Below are 17,654 nucleotides of genomic sequence, written 5' to 3'. Positions count from 1 at the left end.
TACCAGATGGCATTTGTTTAAGTTCAGTGGTAGTTAGGTTTTTTTAAAAACCAAATAATAGGTCATAAACACCTAGTCTGCAGATGCTGGAAATTATTGTCTGTCCTTTATCTTTCCAACCCATCTGGCTTCACCAGAGCTACTCTTTCCCCACCCCACCCCCCCCACCTTTTTTTACTCTAATGTCTTCCAGCTTCTTTTTCAGTTCTGAAGAAGGGCGTTGGCCTGAAATGTCGACTATATATTCATTCCCACAGATGTGCAGTATGTGACCCAGTTTGACCTGCAGGGCTCTTCCTAAAATTGATGTACTGCAATTACAGTAAGAACACTAAGAATGGCTTGAGTTATCTGAGAAGCACAAGGAAAATTAGAAATTTATAAAAAGATTAACTATGCAAAATCTGCACTCTTTTTTAAAAACTGGAGCAGAAGTAACAGATATCCTAAATGAATATTACTGAAGTGTTTGATAGGATAAAATAAAGACATTTCCATGCAAAAGGAAAGACCAGTGAAAGAGTGAACAGAAGAGCTTCACCAATAAATCCAACAGCTTTAGAGGAAATTTCAGTAGTGCCACATTCTTTCTCAAGAAACATTAAGGCAAATTACTTGGGGCATTTAATAGAAAGCTAGGTAAGTCCACATGGAAGAAAGTACTAGGATATGATGATTAGATTAGGTGGTATGTATGAAGAATAAATACTGACATAGGACTTTGGCATTAAATAGTGTATCTGTCTTGTGCTGTAAAGTTCTGTGAAGCAATGTGCTGGCAAAAATGCAAAGGGCTGATACATAAACTCGCTTTAGCATTCCTGAGCACAGAAGCTCAATTCATACATTATTTTGATGCGAGGAAACCTCCACACTTTAAAATAATGACCAACCAGACCATACTTTATTGTTGATACTTAGCTACAATTACAAAAAGAAACCATTAAAAAGTAAATCGTGATCCATAAGGTGCAGAATGCAAATCTCTGCAGCAAGTTTACAGTATGAATGAGATAGATTCTATGTCCCTTGCAGACTGCTGCAGTATGTGATGTTGCAGTTCATTTAGTTCCAAAACATTTTGTACTCATTCCCATTCTGCTGCAGGTGCTTTAAAAATCACACTATTTACAATACAGCAAACGCCCGCAATATTCAAACGCCTCGCAAACACGCACTTTTTCTTTTCTTAAATGTCACAGTTATCATTCTGGTACAAAATATCAACAAAACAATAGATTTCTGCCACCGCTGCTGCTGACCCGCTGTTGCAATGAGGTTAGAGTGCATTAAAGTCATGTGTTGTACAGTGAATGAGGGACCGCAGGCACACAATAGATAGCAAGTTCATCACCTTTCACAAATAAAACCTTAGCAGTTATTACAGCAGCAAGGCCCAGACCTAAAATAAAACAAATCTTTTCTCATTAAGCATATTAGCATATACATTTCTCGTTTGAAATGAGGTAAAGCATGGTGCCAAGTGCAATGCTTAAATCGTGCTACATCTATGTAACAGCAAAAGGAGGGTGGGGGGGAAACAGAACTGTGTTTTGTGTCTTGACAAAGACAAAAAAATAAAATGCAGCATCGATTAGGACTTTAAATGAGGAAGGTTGTTACAGTGGAAAAATATGATTTTATAAGTGACTGTAAATGATAGAAGCAGCCCACGCTTCTTTTAATTCTTAAAAAGTGTGATGCGCTGTTAATACTGAAAATAATTCCAAATTGGTGACATTGTGTTTGGTGTCATATTCTTTGTGACATTTCTAGCTAAATAAAATCTCTTTGAAAGTACAATATATGGAAAAGAGTGTTTGCCCAAGTCTATGCCCATATGTTGGGGAACAAATCTGTTTTCTGGATCATGCAGATTAAAAGGAGTCTGCACTAATCAATTATGTACATGTGACAGCAGTTTTAAAAACAATTACTCATTTGTCAGCTTATACATTAATAAAAAGGTAGCCACGTTTCTTTAGTAATTAACAGATTTAAAAGGCTTTACTTTTCCAAGTGAAAAGAAAGTGATGTGAAAATGGAACATCTTAACACGTATCAAATTCATGTCTCCGTTTCATGTCAACAATAAAAGCTAAAGGCTAGCTTTCAAAATCTGAAACGGATCATTGTAGGAGAAGTGGGTAACATTGAGAGGATTTACCTGGAGAGCAAGCATTGAGACAAAGTTTCCAAATGTATTTTTAAAAACAAAAAGTAAATTAAAGAGGTATTATAGTTACAGTGCAAAAACATTTAAAAATTTCAAGCATAATATAAAAACATAGCACCAAAAATAACGAGAAATCAAAAACGCATGCAAATGAGAACTGAGGTATTCAAAGGGAAGAACGCCTAATTGGTTTCTACTGAAAACATAACCACTACCTTGAGCTGAGCTAAGTAGGATGCATCCTCTCTTTAAAAGCTTGTACGCTGAAGACTGATTAAATGTAATCATATCTTATCACAGGATTTTCTGTTCCTTGCCTGTGCCATGTACATTTTAACTCTTATAAACTAAATGATGCAGCATGAATGTGGTTTCTTCACAAATACACAGCTTTGGTGTAAAATTCAACTGTTATGGTGCTATGGAAAAACACCGAGGATAGTCATGTGCTTGAATGTACATGTGCTGATTCGCGCGAGTGCTTGTTCTCTGTCCATGCATATGCAGGCGCCTGTGTGCATGTGTGCCTCAGTATGTGTATGTGTGTATGTGTATGCACATATATACATGTAATTTGCTGCATGCACTTATGTCTGTGTATGTGTGTACGTATGTGCATTTTACCCCACCCCACTTATAAATGGAAAGGTGCTCATTAATAAAATAAACTTTCCAATTTTCTTTTAGAAAAATCTGCAGCATATTTTATGAATGATATGTCTAAAATCACTGTCATTAGAGCAACAGTTTCAGTGCTGCAGCACCAATTTACTGTCCTTTACATTTGGAAGCACCGCACTCACACCGTCAGCACAATGCACTTTTCCTAGAGACCAAATAGTGTAAATTTAGCTACTTGCATGAAAAAGAAAATTGTCAACACCTTAAATCTAAGTATCTGAAGCCATCTTATCTGTATTAAAATATATATGCAGCTACCTCTAGCTCTGCAGTAAGTTACACAACCACAACTCCAATGGAGGTCAGTCAAGGGCTGTAGTTCAGTATCATATAGTGTGTATTAAATGGGAATGTAAAATCAGCCATAGAAATGTATCAAAAGGTTCAAGAAAACAAAACAAGTGGGGGTTATTTTCAATTAAGGCAAAACCCTTTTGATTAAATGCAAGAGACTCATTGTGTGGCATTAAGTTGAACAAATGCTACTGTAAATGCCAGTCGCTTTAAGTGGAACCTGTTCCTATTTAAATTAAGTGCAAAACAAGGATAGGGCATGCCACCTCAAAATGTGAACAGATGACAAGGAAACAGGACAATACTGGCACGCTAGCTCTCTCTTACCAGCTCACACGACAGTTTTACACACCGTGGTTGGACTGGCACTAGTGCACAGGTCAAGAATTTCAAGATTACTAAAAATGTGCAATCTAATAACTAATCACTTTCCAGCATAAGCTTCCTGGCTCACTAAACACCAAGCAAAAGCTATTAAAAAAAAATCAGTAAACAGCATAGGGAAACCTGACAACTGTTAAAATGCTTGCAAAATGAATATAAAGCACTCTTGTGATTAATCTAGCAAAAAGGGAAGGAGGAGGGGGAAGGATTGTGTTCGCGCAAGAGCTTACTATATCCTACAATTATTCTTAAATTAACTACTGTACTACAAACACTTTACACCTTCATAAAATAACTGGCTCACTCTTGACAACCCAGTCTCGTTTTTTGAGATCCCCAGGTGAGCTTATGAAAAGGTGCGGGCTGGGCTGGGGTTCGGGAGTACAGAGGACAAATCCTCAGCTGTTTTGCAATGGAGATTGGTTTGCCTTCAGGCTTCTTAGTGCTCGCCGAGCTGCCGCAGATTTAGCAATCCTGTAACTGCGACCAACTCCTTTGAATTTTCCTTTGCCAACCACCTCCACGGTGACGCGGACTTTGCCATCATATGTCCTTTCTGCAGGGCTTTTAAGGAAAAGCAAAGTAAGAGTGAGAAATAAATCTATTTAATGAGACATTTCAGTTAAACAAGGGAAAAAAATCAACAGCTTACTTTGGTACAGAATGCACATAAAACAGGAGGATTATACTCAAGTCTGTGCTGCTGTTCAGTTATTTCTTGGCTTTAAATTATTTGATTGCATATGGATACCTATTCATCATGTAACTCAAATGACCAACCATATCACAATTTATTGTTGCTTTCCAAAATTCTGTGTTAATTTGCTTAATTAGATTAAGTTTCCCAGTTACTGTGACGGGTATTACTGGATTGACCACTCTAGCCTCTGGACACTAGTCCAGTAACTTCATTGCTAAATTGCCATAAGTGAACAGTATACAGGGACGGTAGGAAACCACTTAGTCCCTCAATAAAAATATGGCTGAAACTCAAACTCTATATAGCAGCCTTTCCCATATTGACTGATCAACAAAAGAAAATCCATCTCAGATTTAAAACTAAGTATTGAACTTACAACAATTTGTTTACTTATATTTTTATTCTTCCTCAGCATGGAAAAGTTTTCTAACTTCATTCTTGAAAGGTCCAGCACTCTTTTTACAACTATGCCCCTACTGCAAGGCTCTGCAATTATAATATATTTCTTTCCATTTAGCCTATGGTTCCCTTTAATATCCTGAAAATAAAAACTGGATCAAATAACCATCAACTAAAAATTCTCTAGGCAATAAAATCCTAGTTTGTATAATCTCTTTATATATAATGGACAGTTTTAATACCCCTACTTCCTAACGATGGTAAAATACAGCTAATCATCTTTCTAATCCATTTCATTACGTCATATAAACCAAAGTATTCACAAACAGCAGAGCAAGTGCTTTAAACAAGACTTGAAAGTATTGTGGTTGGTTTATGATCAAACAGATTATATACTAAATGACAGAACAGATATCTAACCTGCCATTTAGGTCTCAGCTAATGTGACTTTAAGTGAACTCTACCTGTAGATATGTTGCCTTCATTATAAACAAGAGTTTTTATATGCGCGCGCAGCAAAATCATCACAGAACAGTCATACACAATAACGTGGTTACTATTTTAGAGGCATCGTCTAAAGGTCAGCACAGCATCGTGGGTCAAAGGGCCTGTACTGTGCTGTTGTCTTCTATTTAGTGATTTCTGCACAGAACGTGCTTGGAGTTACTGTACATATTATCCTTAGAATGTTGATGTGGATAAGCTGTGAAACTCCAGCTTCTGATTCTAGAGGCCATTGTGCCGTGTAGTTGGGGAAACTTCAATGTCGGAAAACTGAAATAAAAGCTAAATTTCAGAGCAGGACTAAGGACATCTCAGAAGACTTGAATGCAGTTGAATTGCCCCCTTAATCTGTATTTTAAATATTCAATGCCTAGTTGTGTTTTTCAAGAAATTCTAACCCTTAGCACTTTATTTTTGTTTTATGAAAGATGTTATTCAATTTGCACATTTAATCTGGATCACATCAGCCCTTTGGCATATTAAGTCTGTGCCATTATTTTTCTCCAAAGGCTCTCCAATTTAATCTATCTACTGCTCATTTCATCCATCCTATTTTGTCTGAGTTTGACATAATGGATCATGTTTAAATAAAAGTCTACAACAGAGAAGTCCACATTTTAAACAACATCTGTTCAAAAGAAATTTTTTTTGCTCCTCTGTTTCTTTCATTTTTAAAAATGTTCACTTCTTGCGTTCTTGTCAACAAGAACCCTGATTTATCTCAATCACGTTGATGACTTAAATTTCTTTTTTAAAATGAGAAGTAGCTTTCAAAAACATCTCTTTTCTGATCCTCAACCAAGCACTTTATCCATTGCTTATAATAATGTGAACAAGGCTGTACTAACCACAGGTTAAAGGGTCCTTTAATCTTCATTACCAGTTTATATTTTATTCAGTGACAATGCTGAAACACCTATCCTTATAGACGTTCATATTTTTGCAAGTAACAAAATATACTATTATTATATTTTAAATGCACTTTGAATTCATTTTACTAATTTCCATTGTTCCTACTGCTTCTGTAAGTGAAAATACAATAATAAAAATTAAAGCATAAAACAACACAACTGGATATATCTCATATGGAGTGTGAGAGACTGCAATCCCTGTTTGAGAATCTGAAGGAGCTACACCTCAAGTTCTGGCTTCACTTCAGCACCATGCTATGGTCACCAGTTGCGGAGAGGAGAGGAGATGAGAGAGTTGCTCGAGGGAATCTCCTGTTAGGCTTACTCCTGGCCCTGGCCAAGATGGCCAATTATGGGTCCAGGCCAACTGCCTGCCCCTCTTCTAGGGTTATGTCCGTGCCTGAGTGTCTATGGGCACAATGGGGGAAGTTTCTAGAGCAGTGGGCCCCGCAGGGACTTGAATGTTTTATAGGTAATAGCAATTGTATTTTAATTTGAAACTGTAAATTGTTTTGTGAACCTCTGATTATTGTATGTACTTTTGTGAATAAATATTTGTACATTTGTAAAAAAAAACCCTCTTTTATTTGCTTATATATTTGATACACAGGTGTGGCTGTTTTCTGAACTGCTTTACTCTATTATTGGTGTGCAACATTTTGACAATCCTTTACCTGAATTTGGCAGTCTCCGGCTCCATCTCCAACAACTCACGAACAGGAGAGCGTGGCACATTTGCTGAAAACTTCTCTGAAACATGAAGTACAATGAAAAGCATTAGTATTTAAGCTAAACCAATAGGTACAACAACAAGAAAATGTTAACAAGGCAGCACTACCTATCAGGGGTCTCATCATTGGGTAGTACACTTGCCAAACCGTCTCCAAGGACATCCTGCTGTCCATATAGATGGCACCAGCGAGAGATTCAAATATATCCCCCATGGCCTTGGGAACCTCAATATCTTCTTCCTTTTCTTCATCCTCTTCAGATCTTCTTAGCTTTCAAGAAAAAACACAGTTAAAGATTGCAGACAGACTCTTAATTTAGTGTAGAGGATGAAGAATAAGTGATTACTGAAGATTTTCTCCAATTGGCAAAATTTTGACCTGGAGGTTTACACACAAAACCTGTAACACTAGTAAAATAACTTAAAAATATTTTTAAAAATAAAATTATTTTCCAAGCAAGCAGAGTCATTGCAGCCATTGGCGTGGTCTGCCAAACCATTTCTGTTTAGATTCCCAAGAACCCAAGTCTTTTTCACAAAGACCTACTGTTTCAGCTGTTCTCATCCCAAAGAACCCTTATTACCACTCGATTCTGTCACCTACCCTGTGTTCAATTCTATGAAGCTTCTGATACTCTCTACCAATTCGACAGTTTCCTAATCCCAACTCGTTCACCATTACCATCAATCTGTCTACACCTGCATCCCACACCAGGATAATACAAGGGCCCTTGACTTCATCCATCAACATAGAACATATCACCCTCCCCCCCCCACCTTATTTGAGGGGCTAATTTAAAATTGTCAGTACAAATGCAAACAAGTCAAGAGATGCTTTAGAGTCAATGATGCTTCAATTTTTTGTCACAAGGAATGTTTATGCAAAGAATAGGGACAAGCAGAGATTATTTTTGGACCACTCTGGTTAAAGCATTTTAAGTCTTTGATGGGCAGAATGGTTACATTAGGGAGTCAGCAGAGTCACTGAATCATGAATGGGATCCATAATATGTAATTATCTACATCAGGGTTTCTCAACTGGGGTTCCATTAGAGATTGCTAGGGGTTCCACGAGAGATAGTGATTTAAAAAAAAAAAATGGCTTTTTGGAACACACTTTCAGTGGTGGGCAGTGACTGAGCAGCTCCGCTAGCAATGTCGTTAGAAGTCTCTCAGCCCAGTATGGCAGTGTGCAGTAGGTCCGCGTCTATCTCACTCAGTCCACTCTCAGTCTTTGACGTGAAATAGGGGAAGCCGTTGACAATTGGTAAGCGCTGTATTGCACAGAGGGGAGGGTGGCAAGCTGATGGGGAGCAGGAGTGCATTTTGAAAGCATTACATGGACTTGCCCAACGCGGGCTGTGACATCAGCCTCTCCCTCCCCCAACTTCCCCCGATGCGTCGCCGACTGATTTATAGGAGCAAATAAACTACTAGTGTAGTAGAAAATCGGAGGGAATTTTTCATTCTAAAGGTGGTCCAGTGTGGCGATTTTTGAAGAGGAGCTGTGAGAAATATGGATTCTAGGCCACTGACTGCAGAGAATTCTGATAAGGTTGATGATAAAGAATTACAATCTGAGTCATTTCACTGCACTAGTGCAACAACGGACGCAAAAAAAAAGTCCATCTCTACATGAAAGTTACTTATCAATGGATTTTACATGGACTGGTGATCCAAGTTGTCCTATTCCATTGTGACTAGTCTGTGGCAAACAACATACAAAAGTAGCAATGGCTCCAGCAAAATTGAAAGAACACTTTACAAATCACAGCCATATGACACATAAAGTGCTAATTGTTTTAAACAGCTATTGGAATCTCAAAACAAATAGATTAAAGCTTTTGAAAATAAAGTCACAGTCAGCAAAAAGAATCAGGAAACAAGTTATTTAGTGGCTTTAAGACCAGTTCACTCCAGAATGTTTAAAAAAAAACCTGTGTGAAAACCTGGACACAGAGCTCACCAATCTCCTGCTACAAACAGAAATCAGGTGGATTAGCAGAGGAAGAGATTTCAACAGTGTGTTTGACCTGAAAGGTGAATTGCAGGAGTACTTTCAAGAAAATAGTAAGCCAGATTTTGCTAAGTACTTGGAAGATGAAGAATGGCTGCAGAAACTAGCCTACTTAACAGACTTTTTTTAAATCTTATAAACCAGTTGAACAAGTCTCTGCAAGGCCCTGGAGAAAATGTTTTTACTTCCAGTGACAAGATTCTTGAATTTAAAAGGAAACTGAATCTCTGGAAAAATCATGCTGCAAAAGAAAATCTTGAAATATTTCCATTGCTGCTTGGGCTTGAGAGTGAGGAAGGATAACAGAAAGTCAAGTCTTATTAAAAACCACCTAGAACTGCAGAACAAAATTGAACACTATTTTTCTCCTCCCTCAACTGTATGACTGGGTGAGGGACCCCTTCTCTGAATCTTCTGCTCAGCCTGAGAACTTGTCTTTGAGAGAAGAGGAAGAACTTTGTGAGCTGCACTCTGATCATGAACTCAAGATGAGATTTATTGGCCTGCCTCTAGACAAGTTCTGGATTTCTGTGAAAGAGTACCCTGCCATTCATAGGAAAGCAGTTTTCAACTTCTTACCTGTGTGAGCAAGCTGTTTCTTGTTTAACAAACGTCAAGAGCAAGGATAGAAATAGTCTCATTTCAGTAGAAGGTGAAATCCATGCTTATCTCAAGTTTGACCCAGAATTGAGAAATTTATTATGTTTGCCTTATGAGATTTTAAAATTTAAGAAAGGAAAAGAGATTAATTTCAAGAAAGGCAAGCTAAGCTTAACTATTTTATTTTCCCAGGAAAGGCTGGCTAAACATTAATTTTCTACTCAAAAGAGCATTGACAATTATTTTTGGATTATTATATCAACAACTTACAGATCATGCTAATGTACTGTGAGCTCTAGATATAATAATTTTTATGCAGGGGTTTCCTGAGACCTGAAAATTATTCCAGGGTAAAATGGTTGAGAAAGGCTGATCTACAGAGATGACTGTCTTACTAAAGAGTAACCGACGATTTATGATAAATACTGAGGGTAGGATATTCCTAGGGAGTTCAGCAACTCTTCAGATGTTTGAAATGATCCTTATCCCTAACCTTGGTCACCTTTTCCTCAGACTGTGGGAAAGTGCTAGGTCTCAATTCAGCAACATTTCATGGTACCACATCTGTAACAATTGCAGTGAAAAGTTCTTGGTTCACTCTTGCAATAACTAAGGCAAAGTCCAAAGTAAATACATTATCAAAGTACATATACGTCACCATATTCAATCCCGAGATTCATTTTCTTGCAGGTATACTCAGTAAATCCAACAACCATAAAAGCATCAATGAAAGATTGCACCCAACAGTGTGGACAAACAACCAGTGTGCAAAACACGACAAACAGTACAAACACAAAAGGGAATGAATAAATATATAAGCAATAACTATTGAGAACATGAGATGAAGAGAAGTTGAAAGTGAGTCCATAGGTTGTGGGCAGTGATGGGGCAAGTGAAGTTGAATGAAGTTATCCCCACTGGTTCAAGAGCCTGATGGTTGAGGGGTAGTAACTATTCCTGAACCTGGTGGTGAGTCCTGCGGCTCATGTACCTTCTTCCTGATGGCAGCAGTGAGAAGGGAGCATGACCTGGGTGGTGGGGGTCCCTGTTGATGGATGCTGCTTTCCTACGACAGTGTTCTGTGTAGATGTGCTTAATGGTGGGGAGGGCTTTACCTGTGATGGACTGGGCTGTAACCACTCCTTTTCATAGGACTTTCCATTCAAGGGCATTGGTGTTTCCATACCAGGCCATGATGCAACCAGTCAACATACTCTGCACCACACATCTATAGAAGTTTGTCAAAGTATTAGATGTTATGCCGAATCTTCACAAACTTCTGAGGTACTGCTGTGAAGTTTGCAGAAGATTCAGCATGATATCTTAATACTTTGACAAACTTCTAATAGAAGTTCAATTTCAACTCCAATGGTCTAATCTGCCTACTTTCTTAACATTCTCCAGCTCTTCCAATATTGGACCTCTACACAAGTTCAGCTTTGGCCTTTTTCACATTATTGATTGTTCTTCATCCTCTATCGGGGCATGCCTTCAAATGTCAATGCTCAATGCTATGGAATACCCTCCAAAAAGCTTCCTTACTTTATCGTTTACCACATTCACTGTCTTAATATCTGTTTATGCCCCAATACCAAATTCTGTTTCTTTGATACCAAGTGTTTCAGCCCAAATGCTCACAATGTCTATCACTTGCACAATACACTTCAACAGCTCATCAAGACTTCTTCAATACTACTACTACTACGTTGACTCAGGCCTAGGGGGCCGGCGTCGGGCACAATGACGAACTCTCCACTTCTCCCCCTCCCTCCTCAGTGTGTCTGAGGGCACACTGAAAGTCTCTAGATGGTTGTTATACACGAATGCTTCTTCAATAGTACCTTTTAAACATGTGCACAACCACTGAGGGACAGGGATGATATTCCATGTGTCTAAGAGTTATCGGCATGCTTCATAGAACATAATACAGTACAGGTCCTTCAGCCCATGATGTTGTGCTGACCCTTTAACCTACTTTAAACTCAATCTAACCCTCCTCTCACACATAGCCCTCGATTTTACTTTTTCTTCAAAGTTACACCTTGCCCTTACTTGGAGATGTAGCAAGTTCCTTCACTGCCGCTTTATCAGAGTACAGGAGTTTCCTGCTCATCGGCATTGTGGAGCATTTTCAACAGAGGTAGCTGTGCCTCAAAGTGTTGACTTCACTTCAACAAAGTTAAAGGTGCTTAATAAATACTGATTTGTTAGGGATGCCCACATCCCATGAACTTCTTAAAGAAAAAGCTCCTTTGTCATGACTTGGTATGTTGTACCAAGAAGTGCTTTTTCAAATAATCCTTAAAATCCTTTTCTCCAAGAACTGTGGTTCATAAAATTTGCATATGATACAGAGTGTGGGGACTAACCTCAGAGTCCATTCCTTGCATTTCATTCTTTTCTAACTGGAACTGAACAAAGTCATCTATAACGTGGAACAACTCGGGTGAGATGGCTTTAAAGTACTTATGGTAGTCATATTTCACAGCTAAAGATGCAAAGATGGTATTATTCACAAGGGCTGAACGCAGGTCTGTCAACACTCCAGGAGAATGTTGCCGGGGATCTTCATAAAGGTGCTTGGTAATGAGGTAGTCCAAAATTGCATCTCCAAGGAATTCCAAACGCTGGTAACAATCTTAAAAAGAAAGATTTAAAAATGCTTAAAATATTGAGTAAAAATAATGAGTTAAAATAATTAATCTCACTGTATATATTGAAAAACATGCAGAATTGCCTTTCTGTATAAGGAATCATACTGCGGGAAACAGTGAAACCTGCTAATTTTCTGATTTATAAAATTTAAACTACTTAATCTCACAGACATACATACACACACACACACACACACACAACACAAGCCCTTCCACTGGAAGCCTGTAACTAGTGCATCGTAGGCATCAGTGCTGAGATCCTTCCTGTTACCTACATTACCTTGGATAGGAATATAGGAGGTAAGATTTAAAGCTTGCAGATAAAACAATAGTTAGTAGTGTTGTGGAATGTCACAGCCTACAGGATATTATCAATCTATTGGCAAGATGGCAGAGCAACAGCAGACTATTTAATTTTGATAAAGACCAGAAGACCAGAAGATATGGGAGCAGAAGTAGGCCATTTGGCCTATCGAGTCTGCTCCACCATTCAATCATGGGCTGATCCAATTCTCCAGTCATCTTCACTCCCGCCTTCTCCCCATACCCTTTGATACCCTGGCTAATCAAAAACCTATCTCTGCCTTAAAAGCACCCAATAACTTGGCCTCCACAGCTGCTCGTGGAAACGTGAGGTAATAATGCTAGAACACAATAATGAATGGTTGGGCCCTAGGAGTTTTCTGGAACAGAAGGACTTCCATGCACAGGTCAGAGGATTTCTGAAAATGGTATTGCAAGTAGATAGGCACAAGCAGCCACATACTGTATATAGTAGGTAAAGGGATTTAAAACCAGACAGAATAGGTTTAGAGTAAAGGACAAAAATTGGAGAGGATATAAGGAAGAATACTTTCCATATAGAGGATACCTGAATAGATAGTAAAAGCAAGCACATTTAAGCATCTAAATAAGTACCTGAATCACCAATTCTTAGGAGGCTACTTTCTGACTTTTGGATTTGTATAGATAGGTATGTGATGATTGGCATGGCAATGGTGGGCCAAAGAGCCTATTTCTGTGCTACACAACTCTATCACAAGCCCTTAAAACAGTGATCAGTCAAAATAAGTTCCTGCTGCTAAAAAGCACACTTCAAAATCAGATTTATTATCACTGACATGTGACATGCAATTTGTTGTCACATTGCCTTAGCTCATAATGTAGGTCAAAGGCCAATTAACAACTAATTAATCTACCTTTCCCAATAGTTACAGGGGAGGTGCAAGAAGAAAGATTTCTGTTACCAATAAACCAAATGCTTTCCAATCTTATTTGCTGCCCTTAGACATTTGCTTTGAGCCCAGGGCCAGTTTTAAATATATGCGGCTAACAAAGGGTTCTACCTCCCCGTGCCATACTCACTGGTTCCTTCATAATTCTGCACACCTCTACCACAACACATTAAACCTACACAGTAATACTATACATTCATTAAGAATAATTGGCTGAACTTTTTACCTGTGATTGTATTGTAGTGGTAGGAGGCATGAGTAAATGCCTGTAAAAGGTAGGCCTTGTTCTTGAATTTGTAGTTTATTTTATTTTCAAAATTTTCATAACCCGATATTAGATGGCCCAGTGTTCTGTCAGCATCCGGGTGATCAAACATGCACCTCGGAGGAATCTGAAGGTGCCCATATTCTAGACCTTTGCAGGGAGATTTCAAAGGAAGAATTTTGGATTCTCCTGCTTTATTGTTTGTATTAAAGGTGCCCTGCTCCTCAGGTGGCCATTTTCTCTCTTCATCCAGCTTTTCTTCTGCCGGCAGGACTTTTAAACCCAATGAGCAGAGAAAAAGCTGGGCAGCTCTTTCACCACAGCTGGTTAGGTAACAGCCCAATAAAGCCTCCACGCAATCAGCAATGCTCTTGTCTGCTATGCATTGCTCTGTGTGCAAGTCGTAAGAGATGCTCTGCTTGCCTGTGTCAACGCCACCATTCTCTTCAGATGGGTTCCAGAAACCCACAACAAAATCATCCTCATCTGTGGCCTTACTGGGGTCCAAGTAGCACATGGCATCCCAAGAGCTGTAATCAAACTCGTCACCATCAGAGACGGAATGGCCATTTCCTGTTGCAGATTTTTTAGGAGGTTTCCATTCAAAAGCTGTATCATTGGGTGGGAAGTCAGGCAGAGAGATCTTTTTCCCAAAGGCCCCAGACCCCATAAGCATATTGTCAATGAACTTTATATGCTCCTGATCATACTCTGAAAAGTCATCATCATATTCTGCCTCCTCCTTCTGGGCTGTCCACATCAGATCTTCACGGAAATCAGGGTCGTCATCATCCTCCTCCTCCTCATCGTCATCATCATCCCCATACGCATCACCGTTAGCCATTTGTCCTGTTACTGTCTGAAATAATAAATAACAGTTAGAAAGAGGTTTTATTCACATATACCTGTAGCCCCCCGGCCAACCTCAGGGTTGCTCAGCTCGCTGTCGTCTAGGGAAACAGCCCTTGGCCCCGCCAAACTGGGTAATTAGTTTGTGTGGATGCTGTGTGATGTACCCCCACCCCGCCCAAATAACAGACAATACACCAGATACGATTAAATGATTTACAGTTTATAGATATTATTGGAACTATATCATTAAGAGAGAATAAAACATAAAAGGAAAATAAAAGGCGCCACACTTATCAAAATTCAATCTCTTTGTGCACAAACAGTTGGAGCTCAGGACCCTTCTTCTTCACCCTGTGACCCCTCGGACCAGCTCGACTGGCTGCCTGGGACCAACAACGGTGGTCGACCAGACGCTCCACACGAGTCCGTCTCCATCTCCTTGCCGAACACCCTCCTCGGGGTCCGACCCCGTTAGTGGACATCACAGCACCTGGTCCATCCTCTGTCTCTCTCTCCTACCTTCTGCCTCCAAAACTCCGCGCATAGAAAAACTCCGCGCATAGAAATCTTCCATCCTCTGTCTCTCTCTCCTACCTTCTGCCTCCAAAACTCCGCGCATAGAAATCTTCCAAATACACCAAAATCATAACAACTATCCGAATTGGTTCGTAACATCTTATCAGCGCCTAACCCAAAACAAGCCGCTAGCGCAAAAACTTTCTCAGTGTTTAACATAACAAAGAAGCATTCCCAAGTATAACATAACAAAGAAGCCATTTTAATTAGCCTACGCAGTAACATAAGAGATGAAACCCCCTTACATACCCATGTCACTACGATATTTAAAGTGATTATCCAAAGGCAAGCAACAGCTGACAGTACCATCACTGGTAATGTATGGTAGCATAATGCTTTATAGAGCTAGTGATTGTAACCGAGGTTCAATTCCCACTGCTGTCTGTGAAGAGTTTGTACATTCTCCATGTGATCATGTGGGTTTCCACTGGGTGCACTGGTTTCCTCCCACATTCCAAAGGCATACAGGTTAGGATTAGTGAGTTGTAGACATGCTATGATGGTGCCAGAAGTATGGCGACACTTGTGTGTTGCATCTAGCACATCAGACTGTGTTGAATGTTCACTCAAACAACATATTGCACTGTATGCTTCAATGTTTTCATGTGATGTAACACAAAGCTAGTCTTTCTTTCTGTATTTCGAAGAAAATGTAGTGGGGAGGTGGGAAGAAGGGAGGAAAAAGTAGTACAGTAGAGAAAGTTAAGGTAGCAGAATGAATTGTAGACAGTTCAGTGGATTCTAGTTAATTGGGCAGGTTCCTCTTTCCTTAAAGAACAAAAATTAATCAAGAAAATAGCCGCAATTCACTTCATTTATTTGGGACACCATGCCGCTTCATGGGGCAGGATACAGTTGCTGAACTGTGTGTCCGTTACAAGGTACCACATAGTCTTTAGGGCGAACGTTTTTTTAAATAGCATCAATTGCATGTGACACACATGAAAATTGCTGGTGAACACAGCGTTCACTAGCAATTTTTATGTGTGTTGCTTGAAATTCCAGCATCTGCAGATTTCTTTGTGTTTGCATCAGTTGCATGCATTTGTGTTCAAAAAGCAGTCATTTTTGTCACTGACAGTTGGTGAGAAATAAGCAGTAAGACAATTTGAAACTGTTTTACTCACTGCTGTTTTGAAGTATTCAGGTTTGGAGGGGCCAGAAACAGCCGAGAGTGAAAATGAAACAATTTCACTAAAGTTCAAAGTAAATTTATCATCAAAGTACATATATGTCACCATATCCATATACAACCCAGAGGTTCATTTTCAATGAAAGACCACAACAACTTCAGCATTCAACCAGTGTGCAAAAGACAACAAACTAAAAAAATAATAATAATAAAGCAATAAATATTGAGATCATGAGATGAAGAGTCCGTGAAAGTGAGTCCATAGGTCGTGGGAACATTTCAATGATGGGGCAAGTGATGTTGAACGAAGTTATCCCATTTGATTCAGGAGCCTGATGGTTGAGAGGTAATAACTGTTCCTGAACCTGGTGGTGAGAATCCTGAGGCTCCTGTCCTTCTTCCTAATGACAGCAATCGATGTTCAAGTGTGACTTTCTGGTGGCCACTCGTTTCAATTCTACTTCCTATTCCCATTTTGACATGCCAGTCCATGGCCTCCTCTACTGCTGTGATGAGGCTACACTGAGGTTGGAGGAGCAACAACTTGTATTCCACCTGGGTAGCCTCCAACCTGAAGGCATAGATATCAATTTCTCAAACTTCTGGTAATTACACCCCCCCCCTTCACCATTTGTGTTTCTCTCACATCTTCTCTTACCTGCCCATCACTTCCCTTCCAGTTCTGATGAATAGTCTCAGCCCACAATGTCAACTTGTGCTCTTCTGCATAGATGCCGCCTAACCTGCCAAGTTCCTTCAGCATTGTGTGAGAGTTACTTTGGATTTCTAGGATTTGCAGATTTTCACGTATTTGTGGGCTGCACCCACTATGTTTTGTAGAATTTTCTGTTCAAGGGCACTGATGTTTTTTATGCCAGGCTGTGATGCAGCCAGTAAATATACTCTCCACCACACATCTATAAAAGTTTGTCAAAGTTTTAGATGTCATGCTGATTCTTTGCAAGCTCCCAAGAAAGTAGAGGTGGTGCCGTGCTTTCTTTGACAGATCCTCTGAAATGATAGCACTTACATATTTAAAGTAGTTGACCTCTCTGCATCTCTGATCCGCCGATGAGGACTGGCTCATGGACCTCTGTTTTCCTCCTCCTGAAGTCAATAATCAGCCCTTTGGTCTTGCTAACAGTAAGAGGTTGGTGCTGTGGCACCACTCAGATTTTCAATCTCCCTCCTATATGCTAATTCATTATTACCTTTGAATCAGCCAATGATAGTGGTGCATCAGCAAACTTGACTATGGCATTGGAGGTGTGCTTAGCACACTGTCATAAGCGGGGGCTAAGCACACAGCTTTGTGGTATACCTGTGCTGATGGAGAATGTGGAGTGGTTGTTGCTAATCCACCAAGTGAGGAAATCAAGGACCCAATTGCACAAGGAGTTGTTGAGGTTTTTGAGGGGACGGTGGTATTGAATGCTGAGCTGTAGCCGATAAAGAGCATCTTGATGTATGCATCTTTGGTCTCCAGATGCTCCAGGATTGAGTGAAGAGCCAATGAGATGACATCTGTCGTGGACCTGTTTCTC

General features: G+C 39.6%; 1 protein-coding gene across 5 annotated transcripts in view; it reads right to left on the bottom strand.

The window, feature by feature from the left end:
- Positions 1 to 891: 891 nt before the first annotated feature.
- Positions 892 to 17,654, bottom strand: part of dicer1 (dicer 1, ribonuclease type III) — a 158,461-nt gene continuing 141,698 nt past the window's right edge. For all 5 annotated transcript variants that reach the window (XM_072272593.1, XM_072272575.1, XM_072272601.1 and 2 more), the window contains 5 exons: positions 13,512 to 14,409; positions 11,766 to 12,034; positions 6,888 to 7,050; positions 6,724 to 6,799; positions 892 to 4,099 (listed from right to left, as the gene is read on the bottom strand). In XM_072272593.1, coding sequence (XP_072128694.1) covers positions 3,934 to 4,099; positions 6,724 to 6,799; positions 6,888 to 7,050; positions 11,766 to 12,034; positions 13,512 to 14,409 — 1,572 coding nt within the window. In that variant the 3' untranslated portion in view covers positions 892 to 3,933. The remainder of the gene's footprint in view (positions 4,100 to 6,723; positions 6,800 to 6,887; positions 7,051 to 11,765; positions 12,035 to 13,511; positions 14,410 to 17,654) is intronic.

Source organism: Mobula birostris, chromosome 1 (genome assembly GCF_030028105.1).
Source record: "Mobula birostris isolate sMobBir1 chromosome 1, sMobBir1.hap1, whole genome shotgun sequence".
NCBI classification, from domain to species: domain Eukaryota; kingdom Metazoa; phylum Chordata; class Chondrichthyes; order Myliobatiformes; family Myliobatidae; genus Mobula; species Mobula birostris.
Note: the sequence above shows the minus strand (reverse complement) of the source record. Positions and strands in the feature narration are given on the sequence as shown.